This window comes from Pezoporus occidentalis, unplaced genomic scaffold (assembly GCF_034315485.1).
Source record: "Pezoporus occidentalis ecotype Australia unplaced genomic scaffold, CSIRO_AGI_Poc_V1 ctg281, whole genome shotgun sequence".
NCBI classification, from domain to species: domain Eukaryota; kingdom Metazoa; phylum Chordata; class Aves; order Psittaciformes; family Psittacidae; genus Pezoporus; species Pezoporus occidentalis.
The window spans coordinates 180,676-207,851 of record NW_026914730.1 but is presented as its reverse complement, the minus strand read 5'-3'; the positions used below and the strand labels follow the sequence as shown (position 1 = coordinate 207,851).

Sequence of the window (27,176 nt, the reverse complement as noted above, 5' to 3'; positions counted from 1 at the left end):
GTCTCCACCTGCAATCAGTCATAACAGCTTTGAAATTCTGGATCTCTGATTTAATGAGAAATTATTTTTATAATTCATTTAAGGATCAGTCAAGAGTGGAGGAAGGGAAGGCAAACATTTCCTAAGCTTATCAACATTCTCCTGCTGGGAGAATGCCTCATTAACCAGCTGTCACAACAGACAGGAATGCCATACCTTTGCAGGTGCACTATTAGACTTTCAGAAGACTCCCGGTATTGGGGGAAATCCTTCAGACCTACAGGGATTTGGCTCCAATGTGAATCTCAGTTACTTCCCTTGAGCTTGGCGGCTAGTATATGCTGAAGCTGAAAAAGCAATGAAAAAAAAAATTCTTGCGCTCATGCTCTAGTGGTGGCCTGGCCAACAGTGTCAAAAATAGGTAATGCTGCCCAAAACAAACTTTCTGCTTCTGTTTGCCTACTTCTGGTACCTGAGTTGTTTAAAGTCTAAGTTGTAGACATACGGGAACAGACTGCATCTGGACAGTCTGGCCCTAAAAATGAATGGTAGAAAGGCTATGGTTTGCTGCAAGTCTTTAAACTTTCCAAAATTTCAGCATTCTGGAAGAGGGATGAAAGGGGGTTTTATTTATTGATTTTTTATTATTTAAAGACTAGGGTACTATCTGACTAAAATTATTAGTAGCTGCAAAGGTTATAGATACAGATGGGCGAAGGGAAGCAGTACATTAAAAAAATTAGAAAATATATGGCAAACAGTGTACATTTAGAAACAAGTGCAAATCTTAGGTAGGGAAATCAAACATTTTGTACCTTTTGGGAAGCATTCAAATCATAAAAGCTTACCTCACTACAATGTTTTTCACAGAGACAGGTAATTAAGGAGGAAGCCCCATATACACAAAACAAGTACCCTGTTAAGTAGGAGTCTGGCAGATGATAACCAGCTGATATAAGTCAATTTTTATATGCTGTGTGATGATACAGATTAGAACCACAATATTCTCTAACAATTATAGGTTTACAGGATCAACAGTTGTAAAACTGGAGCAAATGATGGAGCATAAACATGGAAATGTGATTCATAGAACTGGTTCTTTGAAAACCTTTCCAGTAAATTATACAAACAAAAAAAAAAAAAACAACAAACCAGGGAACCTGCTTTACAAAAAAGTGGTAAGCACAACAAAAGCCCCTATAATTTCCTGAGTTCATTCCAACAAATGCCACTACATGCATTCAAACTTTCTAGTCACAACTGAATACAAAACAGCAACAGAGCTATCAAAACCCCATCTGGTTAAGTATGCAAACTGGGGTTTTCATAACAAAGGAAACTGGGCACAAAGTTCTTAAAAATTACATAAGACAACATACATTACTAGCCCTTTTATTTAAATCCTTCTTTTAGTCATGAATTTGAGCTCCTTCCCCCTTCCCCACCCCCCAAAACTGCTCAAAAGCTCTAAGATTTGCCAGTTCCTGTAATAAGGTCTAAAAAACTTAGTCCCTCTTCAAAGTTTCATTCATCCAAAATAAGGACATCACCTCCTACGATTTCCAGGTGAGTCACACTGCTCTCAGGGAAGACAACACCACTTCAACCACGTATTGCAAAGAGGCAAGGGAAACCAGAAAGTAAGGTGGTAGAAAGTATAAGACTAAACAGCTATACAGAGAGAACAGAAAAATGGATTGAACAAGAGCTTTGGAACATGCTACAGCAATGAAGTCTGAAAATATATTAAAAAAACTTCCATAATTCAGGTGAATTTACACGACAAATGGGACTGTTGACCAAAGAACATGACAAGGTGTTAATACTGGCAGCTGCCTTCTATGAAAGGTAACAGAACACAACAGAATCCACCAAGAAAGGAGAGAATAAGCAGAATTTCCTCTAAGCAAAGAAACAAGTGCTTTCAAAGAAAATCCTACAACTGCTACTTGTTAAGTGATGCCCTTATACAAGATGACTTTAAGGCAAATAGAATTAAGACATCAGAAACCAGGAGATAGAAGAGCATACAAGAAGAGGTCCTATCACTTTTTCCAAGCCAAAATTACTGGGCACAAGCAGAAATAATATAAATGGACTCTATGGATGCACTGCACAAATTTATTGTAAGTGGAAGTTCAATGACTGAAAACACTGCTGAGAAATAACTAATTTTACAAAGGTGCAGAAGTTTGCAAAATGGATGAAAGCTGTACTTCCAGTGTCTGCAGTTCCCATTTGTTCTAACATATATAATGGAAAAATACTATGTTTTTGTGAAAGCACATTAAAAAAAATCGGCTCATAATTTACCTTCAAAATTGTTTAGCCATATCCAGGAAATATGTCTAGACATAGCTACAGTTAAATTATACCAAAAAAAAAGTATTTGGAAAAAAAACAGATTATGCAAAGAATATTAAAGATTTAAGTGTCTGAAAACTAGCCATACACAGTCAATGTCATACAAGCCATATCAAATCATCTTGATAAACTTGCAGCAATAGCCTAGAGATCACATTTCATGCTTTGCACTTTGCATCCTAGAGAATGCTTCAGAAAATCAAAATGGGAACTTAATAAATACATTAGAAATTAATTAGAACTTAATAAATACATAGAAACAAGCACATCTAAACCAACAGAAAAACATTGCCCTTGCTGAAAATGGCTCTTCCTACACACTGAAGAGAACCAGATTTCTGATGTTCTCCCAGAAGTTGGACACACAAAACTGCATGACTAACATTTTATCTGTTACCAGAAAAGTAGTTCTTGAGTGACTTGAACTGTTAGAAAAATATTGCAATAAATTATACCTGAATGCTACAAAATTTAAATAAAGAAAAAAAAAATCCTACTTATTCTTTACCAGAAAGAGGATAAATTGTTGCTTTGTAAGACAAATACTGGGGCTAAGTGAAAATTTTGATGTTGGTTCCACAGGAATGACTTCTGAGGAAGCAGAGAATGAAAGAGGGTTGCCTCTTCCAAAAATCAAGGAAAGACCCTAAACCTATGTAAATAATCCCCAAACCCTGCAGAAGTATAGTATACAAACAAGAAAAACATCTTTGCATCTGGATAAGGACTCTGGGGATGCAGATACTTAGTAAAGGCAAGTGGTACAAAACCTGATAAACTGTAATGTTACTCAAGTTCATTACAGCATGCCAGATTTCAATAAGCAAATGCGGAGTAACATTTCACAGGATCCACAGCAGACGTAATACTCAACTCAAGGAATATTTACTCATTGGAAACAAATGCAAGAGACTCTTGTGAAAACTATCTGCGTAAACTTAAAATGCAATGCAATGTCTCATCTGAGAAAGATCCCAAATTCATAAACATGGCTCACTGGAGATACATTCTCATACAAATGAACTTTAAAAAAGAAGAAATATATCTGTCAGAGGTTCAGCTGGGTAGTTTTATATGAGCCAGAATACACTTTCATAAATTTGCAAAGCTGGAATTAGGACTGTTGCCCAATGGAAGCATTTAATTTTACATCTACACTCAATTTCTTTTTCTTTAACATGCTGGAAGAAGTGCAGAGGAGTTCTACCTTTTACTTGGGCTTTCTCACAAATCCATATGCAAGCATGTCCAGAAAAATGCAAGTGCAGTTTTCATCCACTTTGCAAACTTCTGTACCTTTGTAAAATTAGTTATTTCCAAGTAGTGTTTTCAGTCATTGAACTTCCACTTACAATAATTTTGTGCAGTGCATCCATATAGTCCATTTATACTGTTTCATGTATAGGTCAAACTCTGGACTCTGCTTCTCTCAATTTTGATGAATTCTATATTTTTAGAATCATAGAATCATTAGGGTTGGAAAGGACCTTAAGATCATCTAGTTCCAACCCCCCTGCCGTGGGCAGGGACACCTTACGCTAAATCATATCACCCAAGGCCTCGTCCAACCTGGTCTTGAACACCGCCAGGGATGGAGCATTCACAACCTCCCTGGGCAACACATTCCAGTGCCTCACCACCCTAACAGGAAAGAATTTCCTCCTTATATCCAACCTAAACTTCCCCTATTTAAGTTTTAACCCATTACCCCTTGTCCTGTCACTACAGTCTCTAATGAAAAGTCCCTCCCCCAGCATCCCTATAGCCCCCTTCAGATACTGGAAGGCTGCTATGAGGTCTCCACGCAGCCTTCTTTTCTCCAGGCTGAACAGTCCCAACTTCCTCAGCCTGTCTTCATACAAGAGGTGCTCCAGTCCCCTGATCATCCTCGTGGCACTTCTCTGGACTTGTTCCAACAGTTCCGTGTCCTTTTTATGTTGAGGACATCAGAACCGCACACAATACTCCAGGTGAGGTCTCACAAGAGCAGAGGAGAGGGGCAGGATCACCTCCTTCGACCTGCTGGTCACGCTCCTTTTGATGCAGCCCAGGATACGGTTGGCTTTCTGGGCTGCAAGCGCACACTGAAGCCGGCTCATGTTCATTTTCTCATCAACCAACACCCCCAAGCCCTTCCCCACAGGGCTGCTCTGAATCTCTTCTCTGCCCAACCTGTAGCTCTGCCTGGGACTGCTCCGGCCCAGGTGTAGGACCTTGCACTTGGCATGGTTAAACTTCAATGAGGTTGGCATCAGCCCACCTCACAAGCGTGTCAAGGTCCCTCTGGATGACATTCCTTCCCTCCAGGGTATCAACCGAACCACACAGCTTGGTGTCATCGGCAAACTTCCTGAGGGCACGCTCCATCCCACTGTCTATGTCAGCGACAAAGATGTTAAACAAGACCGGTACCAGGACCGATCCCTGAGGGACACCACTCGTTACTGGTCTCCAGCCGGACACTGAGCCATTGACCACAATTCTTTGTGCGTAGCCATCCAGCCAGTTCTTTATCCACCAAGTGGTCCACCTGTCAAATTGATGTCTCTCCAATTTAGAGACAAGGATGCCGTGTGGGACAGCGTCGAACGCTTTACACAAGTCCAGGTAGATGACATCAACAGCTCTACCCCTGTCCATCAGCTCTGTATCCCCATCATAGAAGGCCACCAAATTGGTCAGGCAGGATTTCCCCTTAGTGAAGCCATGCTGGCTGTCACCAAGCACCTTGTTGATTTTCATGTGCCTTAGCATGCCTTCCAGGAGAATCTGGAACTTCCTTCTAGGAGTTACTGTTCACTCAAGGAAGGTATCGTGCAAAGAAAGATATTCAGATGGAGTCATACATTACTGGGCTTACTGCAACAGTACATCTACTGTAAACAGCAGTCTGGAATAGTCTTAATTGTGCATTCGACAGATGTAAGAATATCAGCTCTTCAGCACAAACTGTATGGGAACAAAAATAACTACATGATGTACGCTCCTGAAGAATGAGGGGGCAGTAGGGAGGGGAAAAATGCCAAAACTGAAAATTTGCTTACCAAGCACAACTGCTAAGTCTTAAAACTAGAGCTACTGTTGGATATCATCTTACTGCTTAGAGACATGAACTCAGTAACAACCTGATGGAATTGGATTACACACGTACGTGACTTACTGTGTATCTTAGAATCCTGTAGGTACGTATGCTCCCCTGCTTAATTTATTTCTTCTATGCGAGTAAATCTTTACTTCCTCATGACAGACAGTATGAACAGTAAGAAAGCTTAATAATTCCACAATAGGTCTTACCCCAGCAGTGCTGGATTTACCCAAAGATGATTATTGAAAACCTCTCCATTAAACATGGTGATCGTTATAATCACAACAGAGACCTGTTCAACCTGAGGGAAGCCTACTTGAAAAGTTTATTGAACTATTTCTCCTGATGTGGAACTGCAACTCTACACAACAATGAAAAACCAAAGTATGATTTTATTTAGCCTTACTAAATATCCTCAGTAACATCATCTTGCAAAGAAGTAATAGATTAGGATTTTCTGCATTTGCTAGGAGAAATTATCCGAATTACCTCCGAAAAAAATAATTTCTTCATATACAGAGTTGAATTTGACTTGAAAGATGTGAAAGAGGGAAAGACAAAAAAAAAAAAAAGGAGCATAATAATAAGTACTAGGGGCTAGACTCTCATGGATCACTCAAAGACTGTTAACAGCATTCATGAGAAATATCTCAATCAAAACATGTATTTGTTAACATTCCTTTAACTTGAGCCAAAACACTCCGGAATTCATTCTGAAGAAAAATAGAACTATGAGATAAACCTAGTTTAGAAATTGGATGAAGAAGGCTAGAAAGCAGAGGCTCTCAAGCCAAACACACATTACATTACTCTCATTCCACCCTCATGTGTGCTCCTGAAAAAAAAGGGAAAATCCTGGGAAAGGTATTTCCTATTCAAATGCATGATCTTGCTTATGACAGAAAAAGAAAGAACAGACCTCAGAAACAAATTATATGTCAGATCTACAGACACATTTCCATGCTCTACTTGAGATAAGGAATATGATAAAACCACATTTGATTCCTACCCCCCCAAAAAAATGCTAACTTAAGAAAGAATATAATGTACACACTGTCTAGCAGCATTCCCAAAGCTCCTAGCAGACACCTGATCCCCAAACAAAACGTTTCAAGGGAGCCAAGACCTAAGTCTAGAAAGGACTCTCATGATGATAGCTCTGAATTTACTGAATCTCTTGCTCAAGAAGTCTGTATTTGTTCTAGGTATTTATCATTTACCAGGTAGCATTTTCATCTGAATGTCAAAGATTACTTTAACTTGTCATGTGAACACCATTCCTTCCCATAACTACTTTCTTAATGACATTGTGAATAATCTCAATTTTCTACTACTATTTTAAGCTTCAGGAATAAAATATTATTTTTTTTTTTTAAAGAATGATTGTAATGATATACCCCCTCATATACCTACATGAAATACATCTGGTCATCTACTTGTACCTGAAGAAAAAGTCTGTACAATTTTGGAGATACAGAACAATATATTCTTACTACTGGCTATGCATGCTAACACTACTTGTGAATTTAGGAAATTTTTCATTGCTTTCGTGCCAGCCTGACAAAGCATGGCACATCCAGTCCATTTGATGCATTTATCTGGGGGTGGTTTTTTGGTTTTTTTTTTTAAATCTTATTCAGTAGCATAGCAGCACTGGCTAACTGTCACAAGGCATACTTGCTACGAAGAGTTCAATCTGACTGAATCTGTACTGATGCAAATAACAATACTTACAACATGGAACTCACACATAGGCCAGAAAGTAACAAGTGGTGAACCAATTGGCTCCTTATTTCTACTACATTGAAGCCACTTCTTCCCTAAACCCCACTGCTAACTGCTGAAGAAGAGTGGTTAAGATAGTCACATCATGTTTCCAGCTGCAGTCACCTACAAGTTAAGTGCAACAAAAAAAATAAGGTGCTGTGTGCCAGTTTGATCAGCACCTGTTGAGATACCAGCACCAGCTGAGACGACAGCACAGGAGATTCTTAGCTCTTAGATAACCTAGAAAGTCCCCATTCCTTTTATACCTTTGTTTCTTATGCTTAACCCAAATTATATGTCAACTACTGGATTTCTTCTTTGAAGGATTTTAATACTGTGTTAGTAGTAGGATACAGAGGGATCAAAATCAATCATTGCTTTGACCTTCCTGCACATATTTAGTACTTCTCACTGTTTGAGATCATCTAGTACTCCCTCTAAGGACTACGTTTTGCAATCAGGTCTGTGAAGACAATCAGGTAAATCAAAGCTGAGTATTTATAATTCACTGACTTTATCCTCCCAATCCTTATCCACAGTTTGTGGAAAAAAATAGCTCAAATGCCACTGCAAGATATTTCCAACTGGTTAGCAACCTCTCCAGAAAGAGAAAAGCAGGAATAAGTGAGCAACGTCTTACTATCATCTTTGACACAAAGGAACTCAGTTTTAAATCTTTCAAGAAAGATGCTGGCATTCAGTACTGGACTCCCACGATGTTTTTACATATGGGATCCAAACCCAGACAGTTAACTTCAGATTTCTCAGGTCTGGAGGACTTCAAGGATGAGAAAGCATATGGTTATAGAATGAGGGGAAAAAAGGGAGGTAGGTCAACAGCCCTCTATGTAACAATTTCCATGAAGTATGCAGGGTCCTTCAGAAAAACATTTCCCTTTCAAATACAGGTCTGCTGATACCAGAAACTACTTCTCCAAGACCTCTTCCCTGAAAATTAAAGACACTTGCTCCAGTTTCTTCAATGGTACCTACCTTCTTGCCCTGATAACTAACTAGTAGAATCCTGTATCTGGATTCCTCCTATCACCCTTCTTCCCCCCAAACCAATAATGATACAGCAAACAAAAAAAGCAAAGATTTTCAGCTTCCCTTTAGCTCAAGCCCTTTCAGCTTTCCTTAGCCTGGCCCTATAGAATCAGAGTAGTTATGTGACCAGAAGCCTCTTCAAACATCCATGAGAAAACCCTAACAGACAATGCACACAACAATTTCCTCTTGTGGACACACACAATTAAAACTGTTACCAGAAGCTTTCGTTCAATCTTTACAAGCAAGCAAAACTAAAAGGTATGCATTTCCATACATTAACATTGTATGGAAATCCAAAGTGCAGGCATTCCCCTTTCAATGATTAAAGAAAAAAAATCTAACATTGTGCCTCAACCACCTGTTGATTTAATTTCTGCAATGGATTGCCACAGATTTTCACAAGAAGTAATAAAAACAATAATATAAGTAATTTGCTGTTTAACATGGAAGACCACTCCCAGGTAGAGAAGCATAGTTTTATTTTGAAAAAGAAATTAAGATAATCTATACTTAACACCTAGCCTGTTACTATATTGATAACAGTAAAAAGACATATACTTTTTGTAATTACTTCACTGAAGGAAAAAGACACACATGTATAAACAAAACCAAAAAACCCACAAGTGAAGTCAATCTAATATTTTTTAGATAGGTAACCAAAAGTGTAATTTTTATACCGGCAAGCACACACTGACATCATTTGCCACTGGCAATTAGACTAGTAGAAGGACTTCAGCAGTGTTTATTCATCAGATAAAGAGATAATTATCTTGAGTAACTATCAAGGTAAACTATCACACTTTACCTAGCTTGAACCTTATAATCTGGTTTAAAATCATTTCCTTTTCTCTTCATCTTTACAAATCTAGAAAAAGACTAGAAACTGTAATCATTTGTCCTTGCATTAAACACTTTACCTACCAGGGTCTCCAAAAGTATGCCCAAGCACAGAGGGATTAAAAACAAATGAGAAATGAGATGTTGCTACACGCTACAGTTTGCAAGTGAATAGTATTACACTTTTTGTAAACTACTGTTAAAGTTAATTCTGAACAGAAATAATCTGAGCACTACAACAACACTAGATATGCCTGCATGCTGAAACCCAGTACAAGCTGTGTAATGCTGGATGTACTCATACTGCTTTAAAATGTCAACTAGAAAACACAGGAAGGGGAAGAAAGAGATGGGGCTAAAATACTGAAGTAGAGAAACTAAGTATGAGTCTCTTCTATTGTGCTATCATCTTCCCCTCTACCCACCCATCTTATTCCTCACTCCCATGTTCAGTCTTCAAGCAGAATGCTTAAACAAGGGGAACAGCATCGAGTTCATTCTTGATATGGTTTTTATGTTGCCAGAACCAAATCTCTATTTGCTTCTCTTACTTCTGAAGCATTAATGATTATCTGCAAGAATTACCTAGTGAGCCTACATTGGTAAACTGTAATTAGAAATCCCTGCAAACTTTAAAAACCAATGACCAACAAATATCTCAGTGCACTCTCCAAACATAGAACCTTTATTCCAACAGGAACTTTCTGTAAAAAATGATGTGTGAAGAGCAGACACTGATGTTCACACAAGCATACTGCGTACAACCCAGCAGGCGATTTTTCTGTTTTTTTTGGATTATGTCCTGGAGGTGCTGGCACAATGGAATTTCAATACCATAATTGCTTATTTCTCTGTGTGCCAGCCTCTGAAATAACAGGTAGAAAGAAATAAATACACATAAACCAAGCATTCTCTTTTTTAAATTACAGGAATCACAAAATAAAATTGTTTTAATTCTCCAGTTCAAATGATGTAATTTATAATCATGACACAAATAGAGAAGAAGCACAAAAGAAGGGAAAATACAGAAATAACATAACGTTCCCAAGGTTCAGTTTACAAGGACCTCACACACAGTTTCGGGTTTTTTGTGGGTTTTTTTTTTTTTGCAACTCTTACTAGAAACAGTATTATTTGCTAAAAATGCAGTAGCTGCCAAAAGCTATGATCCATCTAAAGCAAACATGTTTAAGATGGAAATAGTGTTAATGCTGAAGAAAGAATTGAGTATACAAGTTTTCTTTTAAAAGTGTTGAAGCAACTGCAGTACAGTATTTAAGTTTGTTTTTCATCTTTCTGAGCAAAATTTGATTACATTTACAGATAAGCACCTAAATTAGAGAGAAGTGCATTAAGACAATAAGAGAAGTAATCAAATCTCAAACTTCCTAATTAAGCCTCTTTTTCCTGCAGAAGGTTATTGGGAATTCAACACTAGCCTTGGTTCACATGATAGAACAATGGGAAAATTTTCCGAATGGTTGAACACTAACCCTGACAAGTGTGGAGAGCCAACTACAATACATTATATGGTAGCATAACCTGCCACCCACGTTGCTGAGAGAACAGCTTTCAAACACATGCACGGAGCTGTAAAACCACAAAATCCCTTATTACACATTGTCCCTTACTTAAGGTGAAACACACTATTTCCCCCCCTTTTAAAAAGTTTGGTGCTTTTTTAAACCTTCATCTCTGAAGTTTATTTAGCAGCTAACTAGACTGTTTTTCAGACTTTTTTCCCAAATGTCATTTTTCCTGTTTTGTTTTCTAACCAAAGTAAACTCATGTTTTTACAGTACACAGTGAAGCCTGTTATGTCTTTCACTGTTGCTTTTTTTTTTAATATTACTTCCACCTGTGTGACATTATCCAACTTTTTAAAAGAAAATGCCTGATACATGACTAATTCATCTATGAAGATTTATTTCTGGAGTGAAATATTTTCCTTTTTTTAATAAGATACATGACTCATCACTGGTAAAGTAAAAAATGGTTCCATCGTGCTTTTGATTGGAAGAGCAGATATTCTGTTATTTACTGTGATTCTTTCCCATTGTTACGTAATCTGAATATATTCAAAAAGATACACAGTCACAGTACGTGTAGTTATAGACACTGGCATTCATGTAAGTCAACCGTTGCTGCAGAATGGTAAACATACCCCACCCTCATGACAACATACTGTAGTTACTAGCCAAACATCTTTGCCTTTGCTGAAAATGGTACATAATAATAAAAGCAGACCAGCAAAACAAGTAATACGAGGGGACTTGTGATATGGAAAAGTAGTAATAATTGTTAGAAAATATAACTCTGAATATGGGAAGTTAACTACTTGATGATTTTTTTAGGAACTCATAACCTCATGCTACAAAAAGATCACTGAAAAATGCCAGCATACAAAACTTTCTTAGTTAATGAGTCCTCCCCTCCCACCCCACCACTGCACATGTCTGGTGACTGAATCACTGCATCCCAAGATAGTTAGAGGATATACACAGTTTCTTCAGGGGTTTTCAGTTGCAACTGTGCTGGCAATGGGAATTTTATTTGCAAGTGTTTCTATTCTACTGACAAGGTCAATTAGTCCAACAAACTATTGGTTGTTCTGTCTGATAGCTCAGTGTATTTATTCAAGCAAGCACTTTTATAACCCACAACTGAATGCAGACAGTTATCCTTGTAAACACAACTGTCCACAGGGATTTTCACTACATTTTGGGCATGTAAAAGAAAAACATGCTTTTCTTTCTTCAGCCTGATAGCACATAAGTTTCATTACTTGTATTTCAGAGAGTGAAGGGTGGGGAGGGGCTACTGTTTTAAATACATATATGATCTCTTGTACCTAAGTATATACCTATTTGGACCAATTCCTAGGAGCTAAAGAACACAGACATTTGATAGATCTCTCTTTAGATCAAGAAAAATTTGGTAATGCTAACAGCGACATATGAGCGTTGCTGCTCTATCCAGGCACTAAAAAAAAACCCTCATGGTTTAAAATGAAACAAAGAGATACTATACTTCGCACTAAGGGTTAAAGGCTACATAAAATGCTTTCACAAAAGCCAGAAGCAGAGGTGAGGGGTTTGGAAATCAGCTGCAAAATTTGGTAGAAGTAAAATTAAAGAGGACTATTCCACAGCTTTAGCTAGAATTTTTACAAGTCAGCAGCACTGCTATGCCACTGACAAAACGTGCAAAGAGGAAAAACAACAGACCCTAGTCTCACAGACCCTTTTATACACATACATGTACTTTCTGCACCCTTCACACAAAATCTTCTTACAACAAAGAGATTCTTCATCTTTACTAATTATAGATTGTATAATGACTAGCCTGTTAGTACATTGCTCATCATTATTCAAGTCTTCCCTGAAGAAATCTTTCAAGGTTATAAGGAAGGTAAGAAACTATCATGGAAAACCAGCACACTTTCATGGATGTATTCTACCACTTTGGGTATTATGCAGCTGCTACAAAAACTGAAAAGCCTATTGAAGTTATCTAGGAAGTCCTGTAGTATGGGAGAAAACCACAGAGATAATTAGGAAATATGGATTCCATTATGCAATAAATTTTAACACCACAGAAGAATACACACTACATTAAATCTCAAATAGCTATTCAATCAGTATTAAAGTACCACTGAAAATAAACATCTTTTCTGAAAAATACTACCAAAAGAAGTTGAGTCAGTGTAACAAATTGATGAACAAATGGGAACAGGTTTTAAGGACTGAAAGGGGAAGTGGTCTATTTTGATCTCACTGAAGAGACCATATACACTTTATAAAAGTGTATATGGTGCTTTACCTTGGTTTTGTGAGGTATTTTAGGTAGATGTAAATAATACCAGTGCAAACTAAGCAATTTCAGACAGAACTAATCCATTTGAACAAAAACATCAGGCATTCACAACCTAGTAGCAGCAAACATCATAATTCAGTCAGATATAAACTGGACAGAACCTGATGGGGACTTTGACTTCAGACACTGGTCCAATAGCATAGGCAATCTGCACAGACTACAAACAAATCACTTAACCTTCTTGCAAGATAATATTATAACCACTCTACAACAGTATTATCAACCTACAGACTTCAAAAAAGTGTCAGAATATGCTCAACTAAATTTGCAGCTGAGATTTACTATACTATTCTATACTTGCTATAAGGCCACAATTCCACACTAATTCAAGAAGGTCAAGCATTTGGCTTTTCCGCCTCTCATATACAAAGCACTATCTGCAACCTGCTCATGTCTGCCAGAGAAAGGACTAGAATTTGTTTATAGTATTGTAACTAGAATACACTACTGCAGGCTTGCATTAAAGCCTATGAAAAAATCCCCATCATATAGGACCGTTCCCCTGCACTGATAACATACTTGTTTATTGTCTGAGTTGTAAGCCAAAAAGATTCTTAACAAAGTAAAAGATATACTTAATAAGATTCAAGAAATCTCTTCAAATTCTCCAACTAGAGCTTCATGAACATAAGAGATGAAACCATGCAACCAAAAACTTGCTACAAAACAGGTATTACACAGCATAACATAACTTACAAATCAACTGACACCAATAATTTATCTTGCCTTTTCACATTGGCAATGGAGAGAGAAGCTCTTTCACTTTTACATGAAAAAAAATACACATGTTCTAATTTCTTTTCCATAGTGGAACTTAGATCAAATCATCATGAAAAAGGCTGTAATTCCAGGCAAGGGTTTTACATGTATGAAAAATTTTCTGCTTCGATCAGTTTCTAGCCTCTATATACTTGAGTTCCCTTGAGAAAAGCTCTGTACTTCATCAAGTTCCTGCCTTACATGAAAGCTGTTACCACTTTCTTTCACATGGCTTTTCCTCTGCTTGAGAAGGTAAAGTCAGACTGACAGTATTAAAAATACAGGGCCTCTTTAATGTACCCTTGCTTAATTGAGTCCCTCTGTGGCAAGAAAAGGTTCCTTCATGGACTTGTTCTTGAATACTGGCGTATAAAGCAAGAAAAAAATATCTTTCCACAAGCAACACAGGCACCACAGCATGAAAACAATGTTATATTTTCTTCTTTTTTCTTTAAAATCGAACAGAAGAGATAGTTATTTCTCTTAAAATACCATTTCAGAGCAAGGTAAGATAAAAATACTTAACATTTACGGTGTGTGAACCAAAATAATCTTCCATTCTTCAGAATTCTTCTAGATCTAATGTGGCTCTTACTATTTGTACACGCATACCTCATATGGAGAAAAGTCTATTTCAATAATTGCATTTCTCATTATTGTGTATGATGGAACATCATGCTCTGCTCCATCATATTACCATAGCAGGGTATGAAAAGCAGGAAAAATGCAATCCTGTTCCTAGTTTCCAGTTTGAAGTATATAATAGTTGATTTAAATAAGCACAGGAACAATGAGCAGGTGATATCATCTACAAGGATTATGACATTAGCAGTGAATACTGATGCAATGTCATCATATTAACCTTTCTTTTGTAAAACGGGGTTCATGTGAACATCCCCTCAAATATCCTCTTCTGCTGGAAGGTGGAAATATGGAGTACCAACAGTATCAAACTGAAATAACACTGATTCCTGAACTTGACTCCTACCCTTGTCATCAACCACAAGACTTAATAACTAACACCAGTGGATCATTCTACTCCCCTGCTTCGCAGATTTCCAGTAATGATCAATTTTAGATGTAAGGAACAGGTACTGACAGCATCCATACCCAGCTGGCATAACAGCAAGGTAACAATTGAAATGAACAAGTTGATGTGATGACCTCATCTACGGGGCATCCTAGAGACAGACAAGAAAGACTCCAGTTTGAAATTCTATAAAACTAAAGCACATTCAGTCTTCTCTTAGCATTGAGTGTAGTTTCCAGAAAGCAGACTGAATATTTTTAATTGACATTCTGAACCCAAGGAATAATTAGGGGACAGAAATGCATCTTTTCTTACATGGAAAAAGGAGCACAGGGGACTGCTTTCTAATCAAAGTACCTGAAACCTAGTCAGAAATCTAAATAAAGCAGTAATAACTCAGTATTCCATCTTCACAGGAAAGTAGTTTAAAATGCACCTTAGAAATTTTTGTTCAGAGACTCAGAAGCAGTGCATTTTCTTGATTCATTAGTTTGCAATAGTCCTATGACAAGTTAGCATCTCCTTGTTCATCAGTAAGTTTACTGCATGTACAGAAAACAGGTTGAGATTACTAGCTGTTGAATTTCAGAAAATTCTAGAGAAGTCCAGCCTCTTCACTACAATCACTGACACTGCGGGCATAGAGATTACAGTAGGGTCAGAATTCCTTAACTACCTCTTTGAAAAGCTCCCTAGTGTGGCCACTCCTCTGTCTGATACCTCCCTGCTCTAGCACAGAAACTTCCAACAGTGAGGAAGCGGCCCTGTCCGTGGTGCTTGGTCACAACACCACACCACCCGGAAGGCTTCTCTGCTTGTAACAGCTCTAGAGCACCTGGCTGCAAAACACCAAGATGAAAAGGGCTAGAAACCAAACTGCAAACCAAGTAGAGAGCAACTCAACAGAAAAAAAAAAATAAAAAAGCTGAAACCAAGGACTCTCACTGTTGCCAGCAAAGACATATTAAGATAACAGTGCTTTCACCTGAGTCTTCAAAGTCATCTGCAGCATGTGTATATACATATATATATATATATATATATATATATATGTAAAAAAACTAGTCTTGTTGAAAAGGTTAAGGAGGTTTTTGTTCCAGGAGGAAAGAGTACACCCAGCGAGTTAAAGCAGGCCTCTTCCAAAGCAATGTTTAATACTTGGTATCACTCTTTGATACAGTCCACTACACAGGACCACCAGTGACAAAGATTCTTTTTCCAGTGCGCAGTGCTACACCAGGCAGCATTGCACATGTATGCAATGCTGCCCAGTGGTGGTGCATTGCATACATGTAAAGGTTGTAGCCAGGGGAGTTACTCTGTTCTAGGAGCCCTGCTTCAGACTGAAAGGCTTCCAAAAGAAGCAAACACCTTGCTTACCTAGGTTACGCAAAGCCAGGATGCCATCTGTTTGCATATTTGCCCTATTGCATACAGAAAGCACATTCACAAGCCAGAGGCTTCCTGTCCCCTCTTCAATGGGGCAATTCTGATAATTTCCTTTTAGGCCTGCACAGTAATACATCTTATCTGCCATGTGAATTATTACTACCCTTATACAATCTGAAAAGCAATTACACATAGTAATGCCACACACTAGGAATGATTTTGGAACTATCACAAAGCTTGCCAGTTTCTCTGAACTACACAAGCAACTAAATTAAACACATGTGCTACTCAAAAAAATCACAGGAAAGTCCAAACTGTGATGGAAGAACTAATGCCTACTGGAAGGAAATTACATCTGTCTAGTTGCATCTCATCTAGTTACAGCCAAGACATGTACACCACATTCTGTTGCTGAGTGCTCTACAAGCACAGCAGAGTAGAAGACTTCATGTCTTTTAGAGGTTCTGCCTGTAAAAGCAACTTTAATTTTGTGATTAAACACCAGTGGCTTCTCATATTTGAACTCATCTGAAAAGCGAGTAACAATATTCAGGAAGTCTGACCCATACCTTCCCAAAGTGTCTTTTATACCCAAAGACATAGAACTGGCTAATGCAAGACTTTACTGGTGTCTTCCTTTTCTGTGTAAAGTCCCTACATTACAAGCTGACAGCAGAAGCCATTGTAACTACTAGGTAAATATTACTTGAAATCCTACCTGCACTTAGCATCACAGTCTTTTTATGTCACAATACAATCCTTTTATGCAAAGGTTAACTGCTGATGACCTAAATGTCTTGGAGAGGTAGAAAGGCAACAAGCAGGTGACCATTATTTGAAGAGATCAGAGATATTTTGCAGCCAACACTTCATTCACATCCTTTGCAGAGGATTATTTTCATATCAAGAGAAAGTGAAGTGCAATAACTTAAATCACATACTGGCTTTAAGTTATTAAATCTGGATGGTGTCTGAATACTGTTCCAAAAATGCCTCTGTAGACTATCTTGTCCACGCAGGCTGTTTACACCATTATGTGAGAGAACTCAGACTGGAAATGAGAAAACATTTGCTCTCCAAGCTTGACAGCTGTGATAAAAACACACTAAGTCAAAGGAGAAGGCTTACTGCATGCATTTTAGCCCTAGTTCTTCCAGCTGAGCAAGGGAATAATACTACCAGATTATTATGGCTGTTCTCATCTATACAATGGGGTACAAATGACTTGTTTCTCAAAGGGGACTAAAATTTTTATTTAGAAAGTAATTCCATCTTAGGTTCCAAAAAAGACATGCCTACACACTAGTTCACAAACTAAAGCTAATCTTATATTAGCGATGAAACCTGACCTAACAGCACATTGCATTGTTTTGATAATTAGACCATCAGGAAGAACACATATGGAAGCATCACAGGGCTTTCATCAGAAACTATGAACTGGGCAAACATCCGTGGAAAAATATAAAATGATTCAGCTGGATTTTCCAGTCAGTTAATCAGTCCTGAAGCCAATGGAATCATTGTATAATTGAGCAGATTTCTTTAAAGAGCTCGTAACTGTTTACACTGCTTTCATAACCTGCCTATGTGTCAAAAAAGCTGAAGAGAAAGTTTCAGAACTTAAGAAAAATTGTAGAAACATATTCTGAGTATCAAATAGTTTAGGAAATGTGAAAATTGATAGCAAAATTTAACATCACAGTGACAATAAAGTCACTAGTATTTATCTTTACCACTTCAAAGTATTATAAGTCATTAGTAAGCAGCTTGACCATATTTTCATCTCAGCTTTGAAGACAGCATATGAGAATGTGGTATGCCTAAGCATTACTGCTCTCATGCAACATATTATTTATATACTATAAACGATAGTAGTAACTTCTTCATTTAGAAGTGCCTTTTTTAACTAAATACATTATGCATAGAAACCTGTTTTTCAAGAAAAAAAAAGCTGAATATTGCCTGCAAAACCACAGAAGACCAATATGCTTATTATACATTTTACTGTTTCTATGATCTTTAATAACGCATATACTCTGAAAAGTGGAAGTTTACCACTGTATAAGAAGCTTAACTGGTTGCAGTAGTTATACATACTAAACATTACATGCACTAATTATAAAAGGATAATCTGGAAGACTGCTGGAAGAGTAGGGTACAAGCACAAAAAATGATCATTAAGGACAACAATGACATCTAGTGGACACTCGGAAAACAGACCCGTAACCCAGCACAAGGAAAGGATCCAGCTGCTGCAACTCCCAGATTGCTACAATACAATTAAGGTGACAAACAAAAACCTCCAGAATTTGCAGCTGATGAAAGTCAAAGTAATGTGATTATTCATTGCTTTCAAGAGCATATTTAAGTGTAAAGGAAAAAAAAAAGAAAGACCCTTCAAGATTTAGGATAAAAGCATAGGTCAAAACTATAGAGAACATCAGAAATCATTGAATGGATACAGATACACAGTCCCAACATAAGAGACATATAAATGCTTGCTACACTTCCTATTTATTCCCACTGCATTTACAACCTTGTGCTTATAAGTTGTTCCTGTTAGGACTTCAAACACTGAAAACCAAAGTGAAAATACAAATCCCAAGAGTAAAAACTCAAACCACCATTTAGCACTTCCCTTGTCATTCCAATCACAGTATCACAGTATGCTAGAGATTGGAAGGGACCTCGAAAGATCATCTAGTCCAATCCCCCTGCCGGAGCAGGAACACCTAAATAACGTTACACAGGAATGTGTCCAGGCGGCTTTTGAATGTCTCCAGGGAAGGAGACTCCACAACCTCCCTGGGCAGCCTGTTCCAGTGTTCCGTCACCCTCACTGAGAAGAAGTTTCTTCTCAAGTTTAAGTGGAACCTCTTGGGTTCCAGTTTGTACCCATTACCCCTTGTCCTGTCATTGTTTGCCACTGAGTAGAGCCTGGCTCCATCCTCGTGACACTCCCCCTTTATATATTTATAGACACTTATAAGGTCACCCCTCAGTCTCCTCTTCTCCAAACTATAGAGACCCAGCTCCCTCAGTCTTTCCTCATAAGGGAGATGCTCCACTCCCTTAATCATCTTTGTTGCCCTGCGCTGGACTCTCTCCAGCAGCTCCCTGTCCTTCTTGAACTGAGGGGCCCAGAACTGGACACAGTATTCCAGATGCGGTCTCACCAGGGCAGAGTAGAGAGGAAGGAGGACCTCTCTCGACCTACTAACCACCGCCCTTCTAATACACCCCAGGATGCCATTGGCCTTCTTAGCCACAAGGGCACAGTGTTGGCTCATGGTCATCCTGTCGTCCACTAGGACCCCCAGGTCCCTCTCCCCTACACTGCTCTCTAACAGGTCGTTTCCCAACCTATACTGGAACCTGGGGTTGTTCCTGCCCAGATGCAGGACTCTACACTTTCCCTTGTTATATTTCATCAACTTATCCTCCCATTACAATAATGCCTTCCATATAAGAGAAGCAAATTAAACTTTCCCAATATATCAGCCAGTACCTGCTTCACTCCAGAGAAGAGAAATCTGAAATATGAGGCTACTGTAACCAAAATAAGCAAAGATACCTGGGCATCCTCATGGGTAACCCGATAAGTTTACAAGGTAGACTTCTACAAAGACCATGGATTATTTGAAATCTGTTTTTACTATTTAGCAAAAGGCTAGCAAAACTAAGCAGTTAAAGTCTAATCTCATCTCAATTGCTCCATCAAAGAAACTTTTTCTGACTAGAAGTGTCACCATGAAAAAAAAATGCTAGATCTGCCTATTACACTTTTATAAATAGGTTAATAAAACACTACAAATCTATGTCCCATTCAAAGTTATCTGTATCAAATGTCTTATCTACATAAATGGAAATTACACTGTATTGTTAAAAACAAAAATACTGCATTTCTTTCCAAAATTTCTATGTCTTCAGTATAAAAAAAAAAGGCATTACAAAAAGATTTGAAACTATACTCGAAAGTAAAACAGCATTTATGAACATATCTGATTGCAGATTTCATTAGCCTTTAAATTGGTATCTTACTTGCTTCGTATACAATTATGGAAAGTTAGCGTGGCAGTTCTACTAGTTCTCACCATCAGTAGTGGCTAGAGTCAGCTATTAGCAAACATGTAACAGATTCTCACATGAAGATTCTCTAACCACCAGAATACAAAGAAACAGTCATGTAATTGATGGTTAAGGCCTTGTATCCCAGCTTCTTTTTGCCTGGGTCTCAAAAGTGAGCTTTGAATCAGATGCTACTTGCTAATACGAGTACATGCAGCCTCCAAAAACTTAAATCCAGACGACAAAGATACACCATTTACAATACAAATGTACCATACACATCCATAACTAAAGCCTGTAGGTTTAAATTCTGATTCCTAGTGAGACTCAATAGCTGAACAACCCATTCATAACTTTGATTCATGCCTTTTTTAATTCTAAAAAGGCAAGTATTTAAAACTAAGCCTCCCTTTTGATGTACGCAATGTATAGGGTTTGCAGATACTTAAATTGAGATCAAAGTTTAACCAATTCTAAACATCCCTGTTCTGGAAAATCACACTCTTCATTACAGGATCTATATATCAAGCCTGTTATAACCATGCTGGTAATGGAGTCTGATAGAAAACAGAAACTAGTCCAGTAAATTTACAAGGTAAAAAGCCCCTTATTAAAAAAAAAAACTAAAAGCAAACATCGAAATAAACCCAGTCATTTTCACCCTCCAAGCACAATGTTGTATTTTACCTCCAAAACCAAGTTTACTACAGCAGATATCCTAATATGAGGCTTATTTTAAGACAGAAAGCAAAGCATCATTGACCTACCCGGATTTCCTGGAGATTATGAAAATTATTTCCTACTCTGACAGAGATTTTGCTTGGAGTGTAACTTTCATCAGATTTGTAGTCTGCATAAATACATAAAGTCTTCACTGTTGTTTTTCTTCTGCAGGAAGCAATAGAAGCTATGTAAGCATCATTACAAAAAATATTCAAGATGAGTTTGTTGCTAGTTTGTAGTAACTAAGGACTTCTAAAACAAGTGTGTCTACTGATTTATAAGAACTCCGCTGTTAAAGCAACTAGGTGTTTACCTACATTGTTATGCACAGACTGGATTCTCACTATTCTCCTTTGTCTGCCTTCAGAAGTGTCGGTATACCAAGAAATACAACAGACCAAGATGCCAAATAAGCACTTGTATGCAACAATGCATAAGTTTAGCTTATCAAATATGGACTCTATTACTATATTAAAGAGTTCTCCAGAAAGCAAATAAAAAGGTGACAAATATCTAACATCATCTTCAGAGTTTGGTTAAAGAAAGACTGAAATTATCTTACAAAGAAAAGGACGGGAAAACAGTAAATTCTTAAGTAATATTAGACTATTTAAACTCAGTAATCTACCCTTGAAACTACACTCAAAGCCGGGACAAAAGTGTCACCTTAGATACGTAAAAGCGAAACCATTACAAATGACACACTATTATACATCCCTATTTGTTGCTTATTTAGGCATTTAGTAACCATTATGTTTGACAATCTAATTTTTATAAATGCTATCCATCTGGTTTCTTTAGCAGTTGGGAAACAGGTTTAACTTAGGAGTCCTTGCACGTCCAGAATTACTGTCTCGGTGAACAGTAAGCAATACAGAATTATACACCCAAACCCATATAGAGTAATTTTCAATACCTAAATTGGATGTTCACCAAATGAGGCTGTGATCCATCTGATTGCCAGTAAGTTTCTAGATTATCATCTCGTAACTGATCCACTCCAAATCCTAAGAAAAAGAAAATTTAATAGTCTCCAATATCCCATTTCCACGATGCAGACATCACAGACATAATTTTTATTCACCTGTTACAAACTAAAGTATGTATTCCAAGTTGTAATGTATAAGGAACTATCTCTAGACATGAAAGTTGTGCCTATAATTTGTGACAGAAAACAGGGGAACCTGTCAATCAAAGCTCAGTCCTTGAGGGTCTTTACATTTTTATCTCCTATTGAAGTCTGCGGGGTTTGAAACTATTCAGCACACCCTGGAATTTCAAATGGTTAAGTGTTAATTCATACTAATTGGAAGAACAACATTTAATAGTTAGGCTTTTCCACCTATTCTATAATCTAACTCCTGAACTAAAGGAAACTCATAGCAGAGACCATCTATCTATTACAAAATTTTGGCCAAATATAACATTTTCTTTTCAAGTAGCCTCCTGAAATATTTTGACTTTTCAAGTTAGCAGCTAGAACAAACAATAGATGCCAAACACAGTATTTCTGAAAGTTAATGCCATCACATTTAAATGAGCTACTCCAAATCCGTATTCTTCCATTCCCTCATTATCTGCCCTTTTACTAATCACATCCTTTTATTGATTGCCCACACTTGCTGCAGTTTTAATTCAGCAGTTGGAAGTTTAATCTGCAATAAAAAAAAAATATTTTCACTCTGTAGTGGCTAAACCATATGATGTTTTTCTCTAAGTAAGATACCAGCATATCAGACTAGACATTCAGCCTGAGCACAACATTGTGACATAAAGGCCACCACTGACTCCAGGCTGCAGAAAGATACCAGATAAATTCCCAGCAGATACTTCTAAAACAGCAACTCAACTATCTCAAATCAAAACAATACAGACTTTCAGATATTTTGAGCAGGTATAAACTCTCACTAACTGTACCTCAGGAAAATTTGCAATAGTTTGATTTCAGTTGAAGGATTTTAGGGAGCTACACTATAATGGCCAAGTCAACACAAAGTCTGGACAGAACATTTAGGTTCCCCAGCTGCATGGTTTTTCTAAGTTAAAAATACAAGATACCCAGGCAAAATGTCAACACACAGGAACAATTACATGCTGCTGATTTTCTGCTCACATGGTTTAGTTTGTTCACTTATGTGAGTAAAAAGAAAAAAAAAAACCCACAAAACAATTTAGTATAATGCTGGTTAAAGATCTTTTGTTAATATGAGATTTCTTCATCATAAGATTTCTGAGAGAGAGTTTAAACTTTCATATTGCATCAAACATAGACTAGGTCAAAATTATTTGTAGTGACTACCCATACAGCTTATACAACAGCAGTTTTACTGCTACACTGCCTATACATGTCTTATCAAAACATAAACCTCTATGTATTCTAAGAAAAATGTACATTCAGCTTTTTACGCCATTTGTTGTGGTTTTACCTGGCTTACAGGATGAGAGAGACCAAACTGCTTGTGAGCCTATTTCTCTAACAGTACCAGTCCTCTCTAACTGCTTTGGATCAGCACCAGGTGGCGTCTTGTTTGGGGTAGTCATTTCTAGTGGGGAGAGAAAAAAAAGTTGATACATTTTTAGCTTGCCAGGAAAATTATACAGTTGTTTGTTTACATAGACACTTTAACTCTTTAGCCTTGCACTTATATAATAGTCTATGGAATATGTAGTTTATACACATACATGGAAACATTTTTGGATGTCTGTAAAACCTTTTATTTATATATATAAAATATATTATTTTTATAAATATAATCTTTAGTAACAGGTTCCACATATATGTAAATTGTGTCCTTCAAAATTCAATACATAACTGAAAACTCATAGAACATATACTACTTGTTTCACTCTAATTCACACATACAGAGTTAGTCAGAGTTTCAGGATTTGGTTTTAAGAAATTAAAAACGACCCTTATGATTTCAAGGCTGGCAATACAGCTTCATTTTCCCTCCACATACAAGTAAGAGTTTTCTTAATCTGCAAGTTCAGAAGCCTATTCAGAAGCTAGAGCAAGCTTGCCCTCCTGGAAATCTCCTTAAAAAATAGGAAATGAGAGCTTAAACTTATCTCATGGGTTCAAATTCTGTAGGGATTTATTATTGCCATATTTATCCATGGTGCATTTCCTTAACCTCACAACTTCAGCTGGAATCATTAACCTGAGACTTGCACTGCTCAAGTAATCACATTCAGTCTCAACACCTAGACTACTGCCATACAGTACTGCTATACAACAACATAATCATGTTGGGTTTTATATAGTACAGAACACCTTATTACTTCCTAGAAAGTAGCTTAAAAACTGTTTTCAAGAAAAAAAGTTCACATTAAAGCTTAAAATTAAACATAAAGTGCTCAAGAGTCAGGGAATTGGATATTATTTTAATCCTTTGTTTACATGCATGACATCATACTATGCCCTGCTAACCTCATCAGAAGTCTCCAGTGCCTCGCCTAGATAGCAAATGAGGGGCAGGAATTCACAGGGCCCAGACCTCATCCACAACAAAAGTGATACAAGGCAGAGACAAAGTTTTGGATGCAAGAATAACTCTGCAGCTAAAACCTTTTTGTTGTATGCAGGAAATCCAAATTCTGTAGCGTATATCACTGTCCATACCAAACACTTTCTATTGGCTCACCATCCTCCCAGAAGAGTGGGTTACCACTACACAGCTAATCCTACAGATATCACATATATATTCATATAATTCACATATATACTAATCCTAATGCCCTCCAATTAAAAAAAAAAAAAGGGGTAATGCCAACCAAGTTTCTTACTGTCTTAAACTGAGCTTGTTTCCTTCAATCTAGCAGGCAAAGCTACTCAAGATCCAAATTTCAACTCCAAACCACCACTCGCAAATAAGTCAGCCACAAAGTGTGTGTCAGTGATGTGGTAGACTGAAAATCTCAAATTTAGTTTTAACTAATGAGTTGAAGTAATCAAGTCTTGGGTGACATGGTTTAGTGCAAGGTGTCCCTGCCCATGGCAGGGGGGATGGAACTAGATGATCTTAAGGTCCATTTTAATCCTAACTATTCTATGAAGTCCATTTTTCACAACAGAACTTCTGTTTAACCATAATACATTCTGGATAGTTTTCTGAAGCTTCCTAAAACTCTAAGAAACAGAAAGCAGGTAGAATTACTAAGGAAAAATACTACAAGAGACCAGCTCATTCAAATAACACTTCTGAGCATTTTACTAGCAGAAGTACAAGTACTTCATTTTGGACAAGACAAATACATAACATCAAAAATAATTTAAGTCACCAAATAAAATAAAACCACAAACCAAAACATTTTCTCAGCCCAAGATGATAAAAGAATGAGTTTTTTTTATTTTATTTTATTTTCAAGATGCACAAAAACAAGTAATCTGTCTAGAAGCCTTCTCCTTTACATGTGCTGAAAAATGGAATAACACACTGCATCTACAGAATCATTGGCTGGAAACACCTCCAAATTCCCAATTCAATTATTCCAAAAGATCATTAATAGGCTACTGTTTCCTTATTAACAACATTTAGTATATTGATGTCTTAATGACATGACTGATGTCACACTTTTGCCACTTTCCACTATAGGGCATGTACATCCTCTGGTCAAGACAAGGCAGCAGCTAAGCTTTTCCCCCACCTTGAACTCTTCATTCCTCAGCATCTTCCTAGAGAAGTTTGCTCCTTTCCTGAGAACATCCCCGTGAAGTAGCAGCCATTAGATGTTTTAGCAAACATACAGTTTATAAACAGAGCGAACTGGATTTAAACGGTTCAATAATCTACTTTCACAATAAAAACAGGTTATTCTCAGTATACCAGTAGAAGACACTCGAGACGCATACCTGAAATCAAATCCTTCACTAAACACACACGTGCTCCTCCACAACATATTGCAAAGAAGAAGGATACATCATGATTCTTTCCTACTAAAGCTCCATAAAAATACCAGTTCAAGGGAACTGCTGCAGATTCCAAAGCAGCTTTCTCCAATTAAAATTTCTAATTCCACCATGTTAGCACACGCAGAACTTTTAAATGCACATCTGCAAGGACCTTTGAGATTGTCTTCAACAGACACCTGTCCAACCATTTTACTTCAACAAAAGAAACTGCACAATCTTTGCAGACAGACAGCTTCAGTGCTTCCTCAATCTAAATGCCAAATGTTTTTCTTTACCATCCAACCCAAGTAATACCTTCTAAAAACCAAGCACGATTTCTTCTGCTGCTCTACATTGAGCCTTAAGGCTACATAATCACTAGCTTTTACACAGTAACCCTTTTGTAGATGTGAGGGCCTTCATCAAATTTGCTCCTAGCTTCTTTTCTAGTGTGCCTATGCCTCAAGTCTCCCTCACAAACCAAGTGTTGTTAACTCCTGTGCAGTCTAGAGATCTACATACTATGGTTAACAAAAATTAGCCATACTAAGGCTCAGCAGGACAGAGTAATCACTTTCTTTTCTCTTCATATTTAATCTCATCTGCTAACATGCCAAAATAACATATGTCTGATTGCAAGGACATCATATTGTTTAATATTTCATTTACCATACATTACAGTGCTAAAATGCTTTTTTGGGATACTACTTGCTGTTCAGTACTACCCTTTCCACTAATTATGTCTTTTATTTCTCCTGTGTTCTCTTCCTCCCACAGTTCTTGTTAACTGAGTTTAATTACATTGATTTCAAATCTGCTGTCAATCTTCACAATCATTTTGAATTCTGACCCTGAGCTGTACAGTGCTCTCAATCCTTCCAACTACCCAGCGTATCTCTTCCATGCTAACCATTACAGAAAAAAAAATGAATGCACATCCATAACAGAACTCGACAGGAGGACACTTCCTGGCATCCTTGTTTAAAGTGAATTATTTACAAGTCAGCTTCAGAAAGCAATTTTTCAACCAGCTGTACAAAATCTCACAAAAATTGTTTTAGATCCCATTTTAGTAGTCTGTTTTTAACATAAGCCCAGACAATGGCAGAAACCCTGCAAAAGTCAAGACAAACCCCTTGTATTCCTTCCTCATTAACTGCATTGGCTACTGGAAAAAAATAGATTGATCCAGAGCACTCTTAACAAATCAAACTAGCCCATTTTCTGTTTGCACATGAACTTTAATTGTTTTCTACTTACTGACAAGTTCTCCCCTAAACCACCTGCACAGAATCTTTGAGGGGATCAAAGCTTGGTAAGCTTTGCCCCTTTTTTTTTTCTGAACTTATTATTCCGAT

The 27,176-nt window shown here is 37.4% G+C and overlaps 1 protein-coding gene across 3 annotated transcripts in view; it reads right to left on the bottom strand.

Annotated features, from left to right (window-relative positions):
• Positions 1 to 27,176, bottom strand: part of ANAPC10 (anaphase promoting complex subunit 10) — a 109,434-nt gene that overhangs the window by 80,694 nt on the left and 1,564 nt on the right. For all 3 annotated transcript variants that reach the window (XM_062625739.1, XM_062625740.1, XM_062625738.1), the window contains exons 2-4: positions 23,354 to 23,470; positions 21,844 to 21,934; positions 20,972 to 21,092 (exon numbers count right to left, since the gene is read on the bottom strand). In XM_062625739.1, the coding sequence (XP_062481723.1) occupies positions 20,972 to 21,092; positions 21,844 to 21,934; positions 23,354 to 23,468 (327 nt within the window). In that variant the 5' untranslated portion in view covers positions 23,469 to 23,470. The remainder of the gene's footprint in view (positions 1 to 20,971; positions 21,093 to 21,843; positions 21,935 to 23,353; positions 23,471 to 27,176) is intronic.